The 16,794-nt window shown below is 49.5% G+C and overlaps 4 protein-coding genes across 4 annotated transcripts; 1 reads left to right on the top strand and 3 right to left on the bottom strand.

Annotated features, from left to right (window-relative positions):
- Positions 1-1,111: 1,111 nt before the first annotated feature.
- BC939DRAFT_403025 (uncharacterized protein) lies at positions 1,112-1,637 on the bottom strand (the record flags this gene model as incomplete). The annotated part of the gene is made up of 2 exons (XM_051552712.1): positions 1,112-1,359; positions 1,487-1,637. The coding sequence occupies 2 exons, from the start codon at positions 1,635-1,637 to the stop codon at positions 1,112-1,114; spliced, it is 399 nt and encodes a 132-aa protein (XP_051407183.1).
- Positions 1,638-5,850: 4,213 nt separating this feature from the next.
- On the bottom strand, positions 5,851-8,708 carry BC939DRAFT_466896 (uncharacterized protein). Its single transcript, XM_051557700.1, has 8 exons — positions 8,670-8,708; positions 8,475-8,567; positions 8,165-8,345; positions 7,772-8,062; positions 7,201-7,654; positions 6,888-7,112; positions 6,411-6,806; positions 5,851-6,285 (listed from the first exon to the last, which is right to left on the bottom strand). The coding sequence occupies exons 2-8, from the start codon at positions 8,527-8,529 to the stop codon at positions 6,034-6,036; spliced, it is 1,854 nt and encodes a 617-aa protein (XP_051407182.1). The 5' UTR covers positions 8,530-8,567; positions 8,670-8,708; the 3' UTR covers positions 5,851-6,033.
- Positions 8,709-9,318: 610 nt separating this feature from the next.
- On the top strand, positions 9,319-12,461 carry BC939DRAFT_403012 (V-type ATPase, V0 complex, 116kDa subunit family; the record flags this gene model as incomplete). Its single annotated transcript, XM_051552709.1, has 7 exons — positions 9,319-9,408; positions 9,518-9,596; positions 9,723-9,958; positions 10,068-10,985; positions 11,090-11,656; positions 11,784-12,320; positions 12,399-12,461. 7 exons carry the CDS (start codon positions 9,319-9,321, stop codon positions 12,459-12,461), a joined length of 2,490 nt encoding a protein of 829 aa, XP_051407181.1.
- Positions 12,462-14,017: 1,556 nt separating this feature from the next.
- BC939DRAFT_466887 (pyridoxal phosphate-dependent transferase) lies at positions 14,018-16,032 on the bottom strand. The gene is made up of 3 exons (XM_051557699.1): positions 15,665-16,032; positions 15,361-15,545; positions 14,018-15,221 (listed from the first exon to the last, which is right to left on the bottom strand). The coding sequence occupies exons 1-3, from the start codon at positions 15,807-15,809 to the stop codon at positions 14,046-14,048; spliced, it is 1,506 nt and encodes a 501-aa protein (XP_051407180.1). The 5' UTR covers positions 15,810-16,032; the 3' UTR covers positions 14,018-14,045.
- Positions 16,033-16,794: the final 762 nt, after the last annotated feature.

Raw genomic sequence — 16,794 nt, 5'->3', positions numbered from 1 at the left:
CGACATTGGGGCTGCCTCAATCTGAGCATTCCCTTGCTGCTGCTGTTGATCGCCTGTGTGCTCGACGATGTGCTGATGAGCAGATTCTTGAGGGAACTGCTCTTGATGTCCGTCTGCATAGTCAACAACAGTATCTCCAACCTGTGTGATGTCTGTCACTGTCGTTCCAGTGACATCTGTCAGAGAGGTCGTGTAGCTGTTGGACGTCGTCTTGGTGACATGATCATCCTCAGCAATACTGCTCGTGAATGACTCTTGCACAAACATCTCTGTAATCATGGGCTGCTCTGCTGCGATTGGGACTGTGAACATTGGCAGCTGAGGTTGGTCGTCAGGAGTGATAGTTGTCACGGGTATAGGTGCCATCGACTCTGATGAGACCGCTGCGGCTGAGGGTGTCTCCACGATTGGAGCTGTAGCTGCAGGTGCTGGTTCCGTAGTAGCGGTTGCTGTCGCATCCGAGGGGTCCTGGATGACGTGCTGGTGCTCGTGCTCCTCCATGACAACATCAACAACGACGGGCTGTTGCTGTTGCTGTTGCTGCTGTGTTTCTGGAGCAGAGATGGCCGCTGGTTGCATCTCCTGTGCCGCAACAGGCGCTGAGGGTGCGGCGTCTGGTGTTACTGTCGGTGTCATATTTTCCTGATTGCCTCCATCCACGATTCCGTGGGGGAAATCGTTACTGCTCGCCATCTCGGTATCCTCGCCTGCTGCCAGCTGTTGACTCTCCTGTACAAGGATGGTCGCTACGGGGTCCACCTCCATCGCTTCTGAAGCAGCTGCGGTTGGCGCATGGGTTCCATTGACCGCGATCTGGTCGGCCACTCCTGGAACAACTACTCCAGCCTGAGCAGCGGCTGCTGCTATGATTGCACTGGTGTCCTGAGTTGGCTCCTTTGCATCCATTATCATGCTAGTGTCAAGTTCCACTGGCTGCTTTGGGAGTCGAGCAGGTTTTGGTTCAGGCGTGCGGGTTGCCTCATTCTTGGGTAACTCTATGATGCGGAGTGCAGAATAAGGCTGCACTGTCATACTCTTGTAGGTCTCAACTCTCTCGTTCGCAGCATAAACTTCCTGTTGTCACATTGAGAGAAGAATCGCTTGTGAGTGCCTATGTTATTCCGCGGGATGCCAAGTATCCCCTGAAAGCATAATAAAAATCGCACTTTACCTGAGCTGTGGTTGCCTGTTTCAATCCTTCCAAGCCCTTATAGAAAACCGCTGCCTCAGCCCTGAACTTCTTGATCTTCTCGTCGTGCTCCTCCGTGAGAGCGTCCAAATCAATCTCGTGCTTTGCACCCAGTGCCTTCAAGAACTCAATTGATTTCTCATACTCAGGTCGGGGTGGAATTATTCTGGCTACATGTTCGATATCGCAGAAGCAAGCACACTTTAGTTAATGCAGCTTTCATAATCATAAGCATGAATATAAAGCTCCTGCAATTCTTGTCTGTTTAGGCGACGAGACTTGAGGGTATATACGTACAAGTAGGGTAAGGCGAAAACACCTCTGCAATATAATCGTGGTTCCGCTTGTACCGCGCAATAGCAACATCCCTCGCCGTCAAAAAGTCCAGTTCATCTCCTGAGGGCTCCTCCGCATCCTCCTGTGCCTGTGCCTGCTGCTGAGCAACCATCTGCGCTTGTTGTTGTGGTGTCAATTGCGGCTGCTGTTGATGATGCTTCTTATGGCTCGATTTTTTGTCGTGTCTCTGGTTTCCGTAGGCGCCTTGGTTGATAGAAGCCAAACGTTGGGGAGGTTGCTGCCCAGGTTGTCCGACCACAGGTGCAGCCACAGCAGAGAAGCGTCCGTAGGGCCCTTGCTGTTGAGGCGAAGGGGGCACTGCTACTGCTGCTGGATTCGGAGCATAAGGGTTTTGCACTTTTGGAGGTTGCTGAGGCCGGAATCCGCTCTGGTACGCTTGTGCCTGTGCCTGTGGCGGTGGCACTGCAGATCCTGGAATTGGTTTCAGTGGGTACTGTCGAGCGGGAGTCTTGGCCCTGCGTCCGTCCACAACAACAGAGCCTATTTGCATGGAATTTTGCAAATCCATCAGAATTAGTTGCTTCCGACAGTTTTGATTTTCAGAGTCGGTGCGAGCGAGCAAAAAGTCAGCGATTGCACTTACGAGAAATGTCGGCCCTGGCGTAGTGCAAAAAAGCGAGGGTCTCCCTCCCTGGATGCACAAGCGTGTATTTTCGTCGGACAATGTGCGTGTATTGATCCCCATGAACAAATCCCTGCGACCGCTCGGTAATAGTGAGTCTCTAAAGAACCGCAGAATGAAGGCGTCGAAGGTCCATGTTAGTCGAGTAATATTATCGCATCCTGAGATTCCCAGGTTCGTTCCAATAACTCCAGCTGTCCTTCAAGCGCTGCAATGATTTCCTTACGCTATCCATTGGGAAGCTGTAGCTGACTTCATCGTCCATATACTGATATCTATTACAAAATAGATATTGCTACAATTAGTGGCCTGTTGACACGGTCCATTCCCTCACCAAAGATCATCCGCGCTCCCGATTCATTACCCATCGTGGGGCATGATGATCTCGTCTGGCTGCACCTTGAGAAAGAATCCAGAGCCCTCTACATCATAAAACAGTAACAGAGATAAGCAGGTGAGTTTATCGATGTCTTCTGGTGTAGTGGGAAGTAAATAACGTCCTTCAGGTCGTTCCTGAATGTGCTTACCCTTGGGCTTGTCGATATAGTTGAAGGAGAACGAGATTTGGTTCTGGGTGAGCATGGCCCAGGCCCTGTCAAGTAGCTCGATGGCGATCTGGGGATTCATGACATTATAGATCATCGGCTCCAGGTTGGCTCTGCAGTAGAGCTCCCCTGCGAGCTCGGGTGGGAGTCGTGCGGCCATGCTGGTCAAGGTGATGTGTTAATGAGAACGCGTAGAAAATGAGGGTAAGAGTAAACAAGTTTGGTGAAATAACGATGGAGGGAACATGCAATTGAAGAGCGTGCAGTAAAGGATCGTTCGCTGACTGCGTGCATTTAGGGAGATTGTGCAAAGCACAACATGCGCTGTGTAACCTTTTCGGGTCGTCGCAAGATAGTGGACGATCCAGGTCGGTCATAAATTGCTGGCGACCACGTCGTCCAAAAAAAAAAATACTTTGTAGAGCGAAGCTCCGTCAGCTCTGACTCTGAAACGCCTCTCCTCTTATGATAACAGCTGTCCTGCAACGCTCTTGTCCCGAACAGCATCCGACACTGCATCGTTGAGCATTCTTCGATCCGTCGAGGCGGACACCGAGTTAGTGTCGAGTAAAGCCCTTCTCGTCCAGGTAGATCACTGATGCAGGGCTCTTGCTGGTGCGCCTGCGCATCCTTCCCATGGATCGACTGCGCCCAGCGGTGCAAACTTTCGCTGGGACCAATTAAATTTTCATCTCGATGCACTGTTAAAGCAGTAGTTTTCGACCTTAGGCCACAAGCGCGATACCGCCATTACCGACACCATGATCGCTCCTTGGGCCACAGTGATATTCAGGCTATCTAGCCAAGGAGACATCATCATCGGTTTGTTCGACCTCAAAGCTGGCGCCTATGGCAGGGACAAGGCATTCCCATCGAAGACATTACCTGTGCGCTTCGACTTGTCTGAATAAACAGGCACGATCGAGCTGTTCGACCGCGTATGATAAGTTATCCAAACCACAAGGACCTACAGCGATCTTTCTCTTAAAAGAGTTGTTGAGAACGTCTAGTCACCGCACGAAAGAGGCCACGCGCCTCTGTTCCAGTTCGCATTCCGATGGCATCAAGGAGGTGGACCCAAAACGACACACGATAAGGCCACGGTGTAGTACAATCTAGAGCTGCACCTTTTCGAGGATGCGATGAAATTTTGGGAGATATCTGCTATTCAAGAGCTCTGTTCGGCGACCAGGCCATCAAGAGCCACATGGGGTATCTGAGCGCGGCTCTAAGAGGCATGGTTTCTAGTAGTAATCATCCAGTGGCCACCATTGACATCCTCTCCTCGAACGAAAGAAAGCAATTGCTCGAAACATAGGACGAGAGAGCAACATCGTTCCCCGACGGCAAGTGTGTTCATCAGCTGCTCGAAATCCAAGCAGACCAGTCGCTTGCTGGTTTATAAGGAGCGATCTTTGACATAATGCGAATTGAATGCGCGCGCCCAATCGGATTGCTTATCAACTCCAAGGGTCCGGCGGCATGCGAGGTGATTTTTAGCCATCCTGTTGAAGAGTTTGATTGACCTAATAATCTCTCAGCTGGAGATTCTCAAAGTTGGAGCAGCGTATATGCTGGTCGATCCAAAAGATCCAGCAGAGTGTCAGATGCGGCTTACGTGGTATACACCTCAGGATCTATCGGGCTACCAAAGAGGTTCTGGTGCCTCATTGGACCATTGCTAGTCTGACCATCAACAACAGATACGCCAACATCGGACCCAATAACGGCATGGTCCTTGGCACCGATCTTTTCTTGACACAGATACCTTTAAGGTGTGGTCGCTGCTGCTTAACGGAGGCCAGTCTATGGACTTCCACAGCAAGATCATGACGGATGTTCACCGATTGGCGGAAGCACTGGATTGACACTAGATCACTGTGCTTACCTGGCCAACAGCCGTGTTCCATCAATTGCTTCTGTCAGTTGGTCTTGCTTTAGCTAAGTTGCGGTACCTTCCAGTCGGGGAAGAGCAAGCAAACCTCGAGACATTTCTGGTTCAGAAACTGAAAAATGGAGGGCCTCAGCATCTACTCGGCCCATCAGCAACACCCAAGTCTATGTCCTGGACAGGCATAGGCAACGTGGCCACTACCTTGCCTGAGTACAAGGCCCCGACTGCATTTGTGCGCTTGGATACTATGCCACTGACAAACAGCGGCAAGATCGATCGATGCGCCCTACCGGAGCCAGACCTTAACCTCTCTGTTGCCCAGGGGTATGAGACACCTCGAGGAGAAATCGAACGTGTGTTGGTTGCAACCTTGTCCGTGCTGCTTAAGATTGACAAAATCGGTTGGCTCGACAACTTCTTCATGCTTGGTGGGCACTCACTTTTGGCCGTGAGACCGATTAATAGCATTCGCTTTACTCTGGGTCACAGCTTGAGGCTGTGGACACTGTTTTCGGCTTCAGCGGTCGCAGAGCTGGCGTAGATAACACTGGTGGAGGATAGCAGTTAGAAGGATCTCTCCATTGTGGTACTACCGCTCAAATCTTAGGGAAGACGGCATCATCTATTATGTGTGCATCCAGTCTTTGGCTTGAGTTAGAGCTTTATTAGCTTATCCAGGCATTTGCATTCCGAACAACCCGTCTACAGTTTGCAAGCACAAGAACTTAGCAAAAAGAATGAGATACCGGGCACAGTCGAGGAGATAGCAGGGGATTACGTTGACCAAATCGACCCTCAAGGGCCACATCGTCTCCTGAGCTGGTCGTTTGATGACAGTGTCGCACATGGCATGGCGGCGCAGCTGGAAAAACAGAATGAAAAGGTTGCGCTGCTGACAATAATGGATGCAACCGGGAACTGTTCGATGCTCTAGAATGACATGGACGATAGGCAGGACAGGACTCTGTACTACCGCCTCGCTTGGTTGGGCGACAAGGACACACCAGAGGAAGGCAGGGTGTTGTGAGATAATGCGCAAAATATTATTAGGAACAACGTCCGCCTTTCGATGGGTTGGAGACCTTTTGCTCTCGGGGAGATTGAGGCGCATGAAATCGAGTGCTCGCAAAGATCGGATATGTCCTGGTAATCAAGCTCGAGGAGTTGTAGCAGTGGGCGAACGTGTAGTAATAGATGCAATGGCTTCAATGACAAAGCAAGATATATGAAAAGATTTAATTCACTAAATAAAAGAGAACTCGTCCACATCGTGCAATGCCATGAGTACACTCAGTCGACGTCTTCATGACACATTCCTATTACCACGACTTTTTTTCTCTTTATTATTGTCGTAAATTGCAGCAACATGCATCGATGCAAAGTCATGTAAAGGTAAAGTACTGGGACATCCAAGCCCTAGAGTCGTCTACTTACGACCCCAAATTGATCCGAACCATCCTCCAGAGGATTCGCCCTGTTGTGCGGCCTTCGGATGGCCCGCCCTCTCAGCCAGCGCACTGTGATTGTAGTTGATGTGATTGAACGCGATATCAAAAAACAGAGGCTTGGCCGGAATCGCCTGAAGCGTTGGGGGAAAGTCGACCAAATGAGGCACCGTTGGATTGACCTTGGACGTGATCGAGGCTGGATAAGTGTCTAGACGCTTAATCAACGCAGGCTATGAGAATTGGGATAGCAAAAGAAATATAAAATAAAAAACATGTAAGCAATTATGGCAAGTCAAAATTGTTTCCCATGTACTCGTCCAATGACAATACTTTTTTTGCCCTTTCTCTAACTCACCTCATCCAACGATTTCTCATCGAGACTCATCGAAGACAGCTTGTTATCCAGACTCTCGCTGTCCTCCCCGTTCTCTAGATACCACGCAGCGTGGACCTGGCATTTCCTGCCCCGGATCTTACTCTCCATTTCCTGCAGCTCGGTCTCAAAAACATTGAACAGATCACCCTCGCTTCCAGAGACTCCCGTCCTGTTGAGACCGCTTCGAATTTGAGTTGCGTATGATTGTGCGCGATCAAAGAGCGCAATGGCCTCGACATATCGCGACAGTTTGGAATATGCAGTTGCTGTGAAGAAACATCGCCAGCCTTTGTAGTAAAGCAGCTTGTTCTCCACCTCTGCGGAAAGCGTCATGTCTGCAACAACACCGGGCAGCTCCTGAATCGCAATCAAATTCTAGTAATCATAAGAGGGAGCAACACAACATGAGTACATAATCAATTTGCATTCTTGATCCTTGTGCATTGCCAAACATACCTGGACAACATTATCGTAGGCTTTAACCAGGTTCTGGTACTGAACATCCTCATTTCTGTCTGTTGCTGCCTCATTGCCCTCCAACTTATTGTATATATCCCTGGTGAGGATCAGGTTGCGGTCGATGGCGTGTCTGAGATAGGAATAGCTGATGAACGTTGCGATTGTGTTTAGGTCTGCGGTGTTCTGCTCAGACTTTGAGGACTTAACTTTGGCAGCAGCAATCTGTCGGTTGATGAAGCGTCTGTTAGTCTTTATGCGTGATCCACGTGCTTCAGAAACATCCGGTAACGCATTTTTGATATATTCTTACGGCGTCCTCCTTAAGTGCCTTGGCGGCACATTTCTCTGCTTCAGCATATGCCTGTAGCACTTTGTCGAATTGCTCCAACTTGGCTTCAGTTGAGGCGCCATCCGTATTTTTCAGTCTGGATGCAGTCTCCTGAGCAGCAAGGATGGCGGTCGCAAGCTTGGCGTTCCTCAAAGGCAAAGTCCTCGACCTCCAACTGATCGATTCCAGATCCTGTGCCTTTGCCTGTTGTGTTTGAGTAATGAGATTCTCAATCTCGCGCATGAGGACATCTGAACCTGAGCCCTTATTGGCGGCAGACATCTGGACAAGTTCCTCCACATTCACGACACCATCCTTGGCCAAACGCAAACGATAACCACAGAATCGAATGTTGGGATCAATCTCATCCATCGTAGCATGACAAAGAGCCTCTTGGTGGGGTGTCCCAGCAAGCGATAGCTTGTCATAGATCGCACTAGATACGTGTTGTCAACCAGGACGCGCAAACATGTTCAGGTTAGCAAAGTTGAGCTATTGAGTTTTTATCCCAATAACATGCTGATGGGATGATTTAGTCTACGAGAGTGCTTACCGAGCAGCGGAAAACTTTTCCAGCGCTCCTTGCCACTGCTGTGCCTCGAAAAGAACGTATCCAGACATCAAAGCAGCATAGGCTTGCGCATCCAGTGCGGTACGAACGTCGACTTTTCCAGTGTTTGCTGAACAGATGCTTTCTAATTGTTGGGCAAATTTGGCTGCCTTCTTCAGTCTGCTCAGGTAGTGGCTCTGTTTGCGTGTGTCATCGAGTGCGACGGAAAGGGACTTGATCTCCATCGCGTAGCCCCAAGCGCGCTCAGCCTGGAAGAGGAGAAGGTGCAGGTATCTAAAGGGCGAAAAATAGGATGTGCTTGGTCAACCCTGGGTCCTTATTCAAACTGATTCTGTGCATCCTTTTGTCGACTCGGATGATGATGCTGATCTGTACTTTTCGTCTGTCACGGTGTCGGCGGTAATGGGGCGGGCGATAAAGGATTTATCCTTGCCATGGGTGAATCCGAGGGTCTTGCGGATCCTGTGCAGTCTCTGCGTGCAATGGTGTCTGTAACGGCCATACTCCTGACGACGCAGTCCGTACGCGTTTCGTGCTTCGTTGGTCAAGGAGAGGACTAGGATTTGGGCCCAAAAGATGAAGAGCGAGGGGGCGAAGGTGAGGAAGGGCGGATATCATGACCGTTTGTTCTCCGACTAAATGACGCCCTTGAAACTGAGCTATGCTTGTCAGAGTGGAATCTTACTGTCGAGCACGAAGGGCGCGGCAGCCTTGGCGGTGGGGGCCTGGTCGACTTCCATGAGATTACAAAAAAGAGTTGTGGTGGTGTCGGCTGTGCCTAGGGATGGGATCGAAGAACGCGATTTAGGATCAGATTCAAAACCAGAGTAGATGAACAAGGGGCGAGATACTCCTTGGATCATCAGACTAGCCAACTTACCTTTTCTTCTCTTGAGCGGAGGGAGAGCGATCGTGATCGTGACGGATGCTTGATGAGGATGACCAAGGAGTTGACATTGGAAAGACACCCTTAAGCGAACGTAGAAATAACGGGATCGACTCTCGTCTGCACTTCGCCCATATCACCCTCATCAACATCATCAGCTCCATTCTCCTTGGAGATCAATCAAACAGCTCCACATACATACTTACACAATTGCATGTAGACCATCGGTCCCTTCTTTGTCTCCCAGCTTACATCCACCATTCAGCGCATCACCAACATCTTCCGGCCAGGTGGTGGCGAGTACCTTCCCCTGGACTCGCTCCACCGCAACAATGCCGATGCTGCCTCTGCCACCGCCATCGCCGACCAGCGGGATTCCTCCTCAGACACCGTCGGTCTGAGATCAACTGGCTCGACATCATTCTCGAGCTACCCCAGGTCGATGGCAACCAACAACGTCCGCGGCGAGAACCCTTTCATAGACAATCCCGACTCTTCAGGCGTCGCCTCCTCTTCCTCCCGCCAAGATCGACCCTTCGACCCATTCCAGAATCAGCAGGACCTCCGCAACTTATACCGAAACAACAGTAGCGCCGCCTTGCGACGAGACATGTCCACTTCAACCTTCTTCCGCTCTGAGGAAATGTCGCTTATTCAGCTGTACATCCCAGCCGAGGTGGTACAGCCCACGGTCTTGGAATTGGGGGAACTTGGCCTGGTCCAGTTTCGCGATGTAAGCCATTTGTGTTTTATTCAATTACATTGCTCTTTCCTTCTGCGCTATCTGGTGCCTTGATTAACAGTAATGATGGTATTTCATAATTCTTATGTTTTCCCTGCAGCTGAACCCCGATGCGAACGCCTTTCAGCGCGCATTCGTGAATGAGATTCGACGCTTTGACGAGATGGAAAGGAAACTCCGTAAGCACTTTAACATATTGCTGTGCTTTGAAATCACTTTTTCATTGGTGGAACTCAAATATATCCAACCTGCTCTCGCTGCAATACTGTCCCCTTACAAACACACATCGTACAATCAATACATAGGTTTCTTCACTTCTCAGATCGAAAAAGCAAAGATCTCCGTGCATCCTGCTCTTTCTTCGTCCTACATCAATCGTGCGCCTTCGCGCCAGGAGCTGGACGAGATTGAGGCACGTCTTGCGGTGCACGAAAATCGCCTTCTTCAAATGAACAGTTCTTACGAAACCCTGCAGAGGCGGCACTGTGAACTTGTCGAACTCAAGCATGTCCTGAAAGAGGCTACTGCCTTTTTTGAAGAGGTAGCGTCCACTGATCTGTAACATACAAATGCCCTTGGCGTGACATGTCATGGAGACATCCAAACTTGTATCATCAGTATTCATTACTTCAATCTTTCGTACCTCCTAGGCTGCTTCACATCAGGAGCAAATCCGGGCATCGATGGACGAACCGAATGCACCACTTCTAGACGATCTGGAGACGGGGCCCTCACAGGAAGCACAGAGTCTTGGACTGGCGCTTGGCAATATTACAGGCGTCATTCCGCGGATCAAGTTGCAGGTCTTTGAGCGTATCCTGTGGAGATCCTTACACGGCAACCTGTACATGAATACTGCGGAAGTTGAAGAGCCGATCGTGGAACCCTCGACAGATCTGGTGGTCGAAAAGTGCGTGTTCATCATCTTTGCACACGGACAGGAGATTCTTGCCAAAATCAAGAAGATTGCAGAGTCATTGGGCGCCACTCTTTATGCAATCGATTCATCCGCAAGCCGACGGCGGGAGGCCTTGGCAGATGCCGTTCGCCATATTGATGAATTCAGTTCTGTTCTTCTTAACACAACCCAAACTCGCCGGCAAGAGCTACTCCATATTTCTCAACATCTGACTACATGGATGACGATTGTCAAGAAGGAGAAAGCAGCGTATCACACCATGAACTGTTTCAATTATGACATGCACCGGAAATGTTTGATTGCAGAAGGATGGTGCCCTACGAGCGAAATCAGCACCATCCAGGCTGCACTTCGTACCGTGACAGAGCGCTCTGGATCAAGCGTTCCCTCGATTTTGCAGGAATTGCGCACCCAAAAGGAGCCTCCGACCTACCACAAGACCAATAAGTTCACTGCAGGTTTCCAAGCTATTGTAGATGCATATGGCATGGCTCATTATCGCGAGGTAAACCCCGGACTCTTCACCGTGATCTCGTTCCCATTCCTGTTTGCAGTCATGTTTGGAGATGTCGGCCATGGTATTCTGGTGCTGCTTTTGGGACTGTACTTGGTCATGAATGAGCGCCGACTCGCTCATGTTGATGGCGAGGTAAGTCTATCGAACGCTACAAGGTCTAAGTCTGGTTCAGCGGATGTATGGTAGCTGTGCAATGCTTACCGTACCAAACCTTTTGTCACCTGCGTCGAATATAGATGTTTGGAATGGTCTTTGGAGGTCGCTACATTGTTCTACTCATGGGGGCGTTCTCGGTCTTTACGGGATTGATGTACAACGATATATTCTCACGGGCCCTGCCACTGTTTCAGAGCGGCTGGCGCTTCAACGTTCCAGAGGACTATGACGGCAAGACGGTTCTCGTTGCAGAGCCTACAGGCTACACCTATCCGTTCGGGATCGATTATGGATGGCATGGAACGGAGAACTATCTATTGTTCACCAACTCTTACAAGATGAAGATGTCGGTCATTTTGGGAGTAATCCACATGTCGTTCGGTATCTGCATGGTCTATTTTAACGCCAAGCACTTCCGAAAACCGATCGACATTATCGGAGGCTTCATTCCGCAGATGATGTTCATGCAATGCCTGTTTGGATACCTTGTGATGATGATCATCTACAAGTGGACAGTTGACTGGTTCGAAACCGACGCTGCTGGTCACTCTGTGCGCAACTCACCGCCTAGCTTGCTCAACACGATGATCTACATGTTTCTGAGTCCTGGATCGGTCAACGAGGGCGACAAGCTGTATTCAGGACAGGTAAGTTATTGACTGACGGACGGATGGGAGGAAGAAAAGGAAGGAAGGAAGGACGCATATGCTCCCAAGACCTTGATACAATGCTACTTACACCCTCCTTTTTTTATTTGTTCACATGTGTGCCTAGGGATTTGTCCAAGCGTTGCTTGTGCTTCTGGCATTTGTATGCATACCCTGGATGCTCTTCCTGAAGCCGTACTATCTAAAGCATGAGCACAACAAGGCCCGGGTCCTGGGGTACCATCAGCCATCCGAGAATCATGTTCGCATCAGTACTGACAGTAATCACACAGATGAGGCTGGCGGGGCAGTTGTGGCAGGAGATAGCGAAGGCGAGGAGGAGGAGTTTGAGTTTTCGGAGGAACTGATCCATCAAGTGATTCACACGATCGACTTTTGTTTGGGATGCATCTCCAACACTGCGTCGTACCTACGACTGTGGGCTCTTTCACTCGCACACGCTCAGCTGTCGGAAGTGCTCTGGACCATGACCTTGGGGTTGGCCTGGGGCATCTCTGGAGGCCTAGGGGTGTTTATGACGATTGTGATGTTTGCGCTGTGGTTCACGCTGACGATCTTTATTCTGTGTGGGATGGAGGGACTCTCTGCGTTTTTGCATGCTCTTCGTTTGCACTGGGTGGAGTTCAACAACAAGTTCTACCAGGTGTGTGTGTTTCCATTTGGTTGATCGACTGAATCTGAACAAACTCCTTTGCTGATCTTCTCCATTCTCTGCTGGTAGGGTACGGGATATCCATTCGAGCCTTTCTCCTTTGCAGCCGTACTTTCTGAAAAGAATCTTTAAAGTACAGTGCAAACACGCACATAATAAAGCAGCGAAAGACACCCTACCTTTCTTCTTTTGCAATTGTTGTTGGATATAAAGAGAGATGTTGACGCAACTAATGCAGACCATTGGATCGATTAAGCCAGTGGCTGCTCAGAGTGCCTTCAGTTTAGTCTCGCGTGGAATGAACCGATGTTTTCAGGTCTTTCGATCCGCAACGGATGATTACCAGCTGGGATAATGTTGAAGGTAAATCGATATTTAATAACCGATTCACGTCCGACTAACTGAAGAGACAACAAGGGTCCCCAGGGGCAACTCGCTATTTATTGCAGACCGGGACTGGTCATTTCCAGTCCTCCTGAGCACCCATTTATTGTAATGAACCTGTGGGAGGCTATTTTTTAATAAAAATTACAACTCCTAGGTGCTTAAGTGACGGTCTCTACCACAGCCTGTTCTTTCTTTGCTGGGTTCTTTGAATTATAAAGAATCGAAGGTACTGAGCTTGATCAGTGGTAACAGTGTGTGTTGCTCAGCAGCATTTAATGCGCTGCAGTGGATGCACTAGATTGCAACCAGGGATGAGCCGATCCCAAAATCCCTACCCAACAACCACCACGATGATTGAAAACACAGAATACCAGGACATTGTTGATAAATCAACAAGTTCCGGAGCTGCGGGTTGAACAGAATGCTAACTACCGCAGATTACCACACTAGGCAAGTAATCAAGTAAATCAAGCGTCCTGGAGATTATCACAAATGTAGCAGGTAGAGCTCAGAATCAAGGTCAAGAATAAGATAACTAGACCTCGAATCGTGGGAGGAACGTGGTTTCTTACCTTTAGAGATATGGGAAAGGTGGGGCAATGGACCGGTTGACTATACCTGTAGTGGATTAATCACGATATGGTAATGGGTTTTATGGGAGTTTTGCTGCTTCTCCTAATTTGAACTCTTTCTTCTTGTCTCGCACATCATGTCCCTCCGCTTTTGTGCATCTTTTTCTTCCACAAGTGCATTCAGTCCCTTTACAGGTCCATGTCAGAACGCGTGAAAGGAAGCTATACTGTGTGCAAGTATTCGAGCAATCTAAAACATGAAGAACAACTTGTGTATCATCATGCACCTTGAAGTTCAACTCCATCCCTCACCTTTGCTCTTGCCTTTGCTCTCGCCTTTGCTCTCGCCTTTGCCCTCGCCCCCATCCTGTTGCATCCAATAAGGACAGGCCGTGAGTGATTCGATTTGAAGCTCGAGTCTGTCACGCCATTCGGGCAACTTGACGCCTTTGAGGAAAGAAAGGTCAACAAGACGAAAACCGCTGAAACATTGCAGCGAGCGTCGGACGAGCGTCGGGCGAGCGATTCCAGTGCAGCTCCCTTTGCAGTTGAGGTTGTGCCAAGTTTGTAAAAATCCAGTTAAACTGGCATAGGTCGAGCAAATGTACTCTTCTTACCGCGACCAAAGATGTAAGAGCGAGGTGGCAGCAAGTGAAAAGTTTTGTTCTTGTTGAGTCGAGCGTATATACGAGATTCAATATAGCTTTTAGTTTCGGATGAATGAATACATTTATATTTTATATTACAGGATGGATATCTATACACCAAAGACCTCGTTGAGAGACTCGCCAAAGCGGACCATGGCTTGATCCATCTGCTCAAAGCTCGCATACGCAAAGGTAGCTCTAAAGTATGTGGCGCGGTCATCGAGCCACACGTTCAACAAATCTGCAGGGTCAATGTCTGCAGGCTTGGGCTTGCAGCTGAACTGCCAGCCAGGCACCATCAAAACATTGTTCCCCACGCACTTTTTGAACAGTTCCAACATCAGCGCCGAGTCCGACACGGTTCCATACTTGGGATGGTGCTCCACATGGATCTTGATCCAGATGAACATTCCAGCCGAAGGCTTGATAAAGCTGGCCAATCGAGGGTTCACATGCTTCCGGTAGCACGCTTGCAGGTGCTGAGATCGCTTCAGGTACTCTGTGCGGACATTCTCGCACAGGTACCGGATATAACCCTTCTGACCCCAGTGAGAGATCAACATCTCGGCGAGAATTGCCTGTGAGAACCCACTGGGCTGCTGCGTGCTCACTTCGTTGTGGTATTGGACAATGGCGCAGAATTGAGCGTTCGCCGACATGTATCCCACACGGCATCCAGGTGCCAAGGTCTTTGAGAATGTATCCAGGCGGATGACACGAGCATCTGTATCTAACGACAGCAACGAGGGCAACGAAGGCATCCATCCAGATTCACTGCCGTCGGTGTCGTTTCCACTCTTCTCGTCATCACCTCCAAACTGGAGGTAGTAGTATGGGTCATCTTCAATCAAGATCAGGTTATGCTGCTGTGCTACTTGGATGATATCCCGTCTCCTCTGGATCGACATGGTTGCACCTGTAGGGTTCTGTCCGGTGGGGATCAGATAGACAACTCGGGGCTTGGCCTCGCTAGCCTGCTCTGGTGTCGAACCCCAGTTGTCTAAGAGATCCTTCAATGCCACAGCGGACATACCCTCGCCATCCATCTTCACGGGGACATGACCAACTCCCAGAGGCTCCATCATCTCCAGGGCTGCAGGGTAGGTCCATTCTTCGACTAGGACCCTGTCCCCACGGTTGCAGAGCATCGAAATAGCCTTTGCAAAGGCGTCTGTATTTCCGGCCGAGAGCACGACATCCCAGTCTTGGTATTGGGGACGATGCATTTGATTAACATGCTCCTTACAGAACATGCGCAGTGACTCGATGCCTGAGCCGAGACCATACTGCCAATGAAAAGACGATTGAGGGATCAGTAAGTCAAGTAGATCGGGCGCTTATTGCTTCTTATTGATCACTCTAACAATCCTGTTACAGAGGAAATGACTGGATAAATGCACAAGAGAGAATCCAAGGAATTCTTACCTGGAGAGAGTCAGTCAGACTCTCAACTTTGCCGGGCTGGGGCCCATGAGGGACAGTAACAAGATCAACCATGGCCTGGCTTTTTGCACCGGTGGCAATGGGTTTGGTGGCCTTGATGGCGGGATCTATCCTCTTGACTTCAGCGGACAGGGAGTAGAATGGGAAGGTTGATGGATGAGGCAGGCCTAATGCAGAGTACGTTAAAGAGGAAAAATGCCAGCTTTAGATCTTGATGTGAGAGAGGACGGATCGTCGAGGGAAAAAGGGTGACCCGTGAATGCTGGTAATGTAGGACAAGACCTACCGCTACCAAGGGAAACTATGTCGCCTCCCATGAGGCGCAGAAGGCCATTGAAAGGACTCTTCTTGCGAGAAGCTCCTTCGATCGAGAGGAATGAGGAGAAATCCTTGGCCATTGGCAGCTCAGTGGTCTTGAGGATGGAGGGCATGGCGGATGGGACAGATAGGGTGTATGCAAGGGAGGAACAGCTGTGTAGTTTACAAGGATGTCTATGCGCAGGGAGAAGGAGGAGAAGTAAGCGAAGAAGGAGCCGGAGGCAAACCTGATCGTCGAGATGGCAGTCGGTGGTGGTGAGGTGTGCAGCTATCGAGAAAGAGAGGGGAATGGAAGAAGTGGCCGGATGGATGTGTGCAATTTATACTTTTGTCGATGAGAAAACCATACACAGACCTTCCCCCTCTTCGCACATAACCTTCCTTGGAACACACTTCGAATTAGCTAGCGTGAAGCAGGCTATCTTTGTACTCAAACATTTTGAATAAATATCGGAGTCCTCATCCGCCTCATCCGTTGATGAATAGGGCTCTGACTTGCCGCTCCATACATGCCGCCGGGCACGACAAAGAGGAGGAGCACGCGCAGCGAACCAATCACTAATTTTTGGTAGTGTAGACCACATCCTCCTTCAAGCCGCTAGCGCGCCTTAGGCGAGGTTGTCGTCTATTGAAAGTTAAGGTTCAATATGAGGGAAATTCTCAAGATCGCATGCTCCTTCTTCTACTCTTCGTCTCGTGTTACCATACGTGTGAACGTGTGAGCTTGTATCCAACCTTGTGCCGGGTCGAAAGCTTTAAACCTTTTATGGAACTTCATGTGTGTTGAAGGTTCACGTCTGTATTCAATCACCTGTCCGGTCGCCAATCACGTCATGATCTCTGGTTCTTCATCGTGATTCTAATAGTTATGGGCCTGCAGTGCCTTTTTGGCGAAGCGTTTACCGGCGGATATTCCAGCGCAATGAGCGAACGAGCACTCAAATACTTGTCCGTAGTGTCCATAGCTTCACCGCTCAACGTTGTGCGAACGCTTGTCGTACTTTCCATGCTAGCGGCGGTGAGTTGTGTAGTTTTGTGGCCGTGGAAGAGTATGTGTCTAGCTCTCATGGATTCATAAGTCTTGAGGAACAAAATGAA

The sequence above is a fragment of the Gamsiella multidivaricata genome (genome assembly GCF_025024155.1).
Source record: "Gamsiella multidivaricata strain RSA 2152 chromosome Unknown BC939scaffold_102, whole genome shotgun sequence".
Taxonomy (NCBI): domain Eukaryota; kingdom Fungi; phylum Mortierellomycota; class Mortierellomycetes; order Mortierellales; family Mortierellaceae; genus Gamsiella; species Gamsiella multidivaricata.
The sequence above is the reverse complement of the archived record's forward strand: the minus strand, read 5'-3'. Positions and strand labels throughout refer to the sequence as shown.

Bases quoted from the DNA above. Each gene is read 5' to 3' on its own strand.
- BC939DRAFT_466896 (XM_051557700.1), bottom strand. From the start codon at position 8,529: ATGGAAGTCGACCAGGCCCCCACCGCCAAGGCTGCCGCGCCCTTCGTG. The intron at 7,655-7,771 runs GTAAGCACTCTC...ACACGTATCTAG, and splicing joins GAAAAGTTTTCCGCTGCTCG to TGCGATCTATGACAAGCTAT. The intron at 7,113-7,200 runs GTAAGAATATAT...ATCAACCGACAG, and splicing joins AGGCACTTAAGGAGGACGCC to ATTGCTGCTGCCAAAGTTAA.
- BC939DRAFT_466887 (XM_051557699.1), bottom strand. From the start codon at position 15,809: ATGCCCTCCATCCTCAAGACCACTGAGCTGCCAATGGCCAAGGATTTC. The intron at 15,546-15,664 runs GTAGGTCTTGTC...ACTCTGCATTAG, and splicing joins CATAGTTTCCCTTGGTAGCG to GCCTGCCTCATCCATCAACC. The intron at 15,222-15,360 runs GTAAGAATTCCT...TTTCATTGGCAG, and splicing joins GTCTGACTGACTCTCTCCAG to TATGGTCTCGGCTCAGGCAT.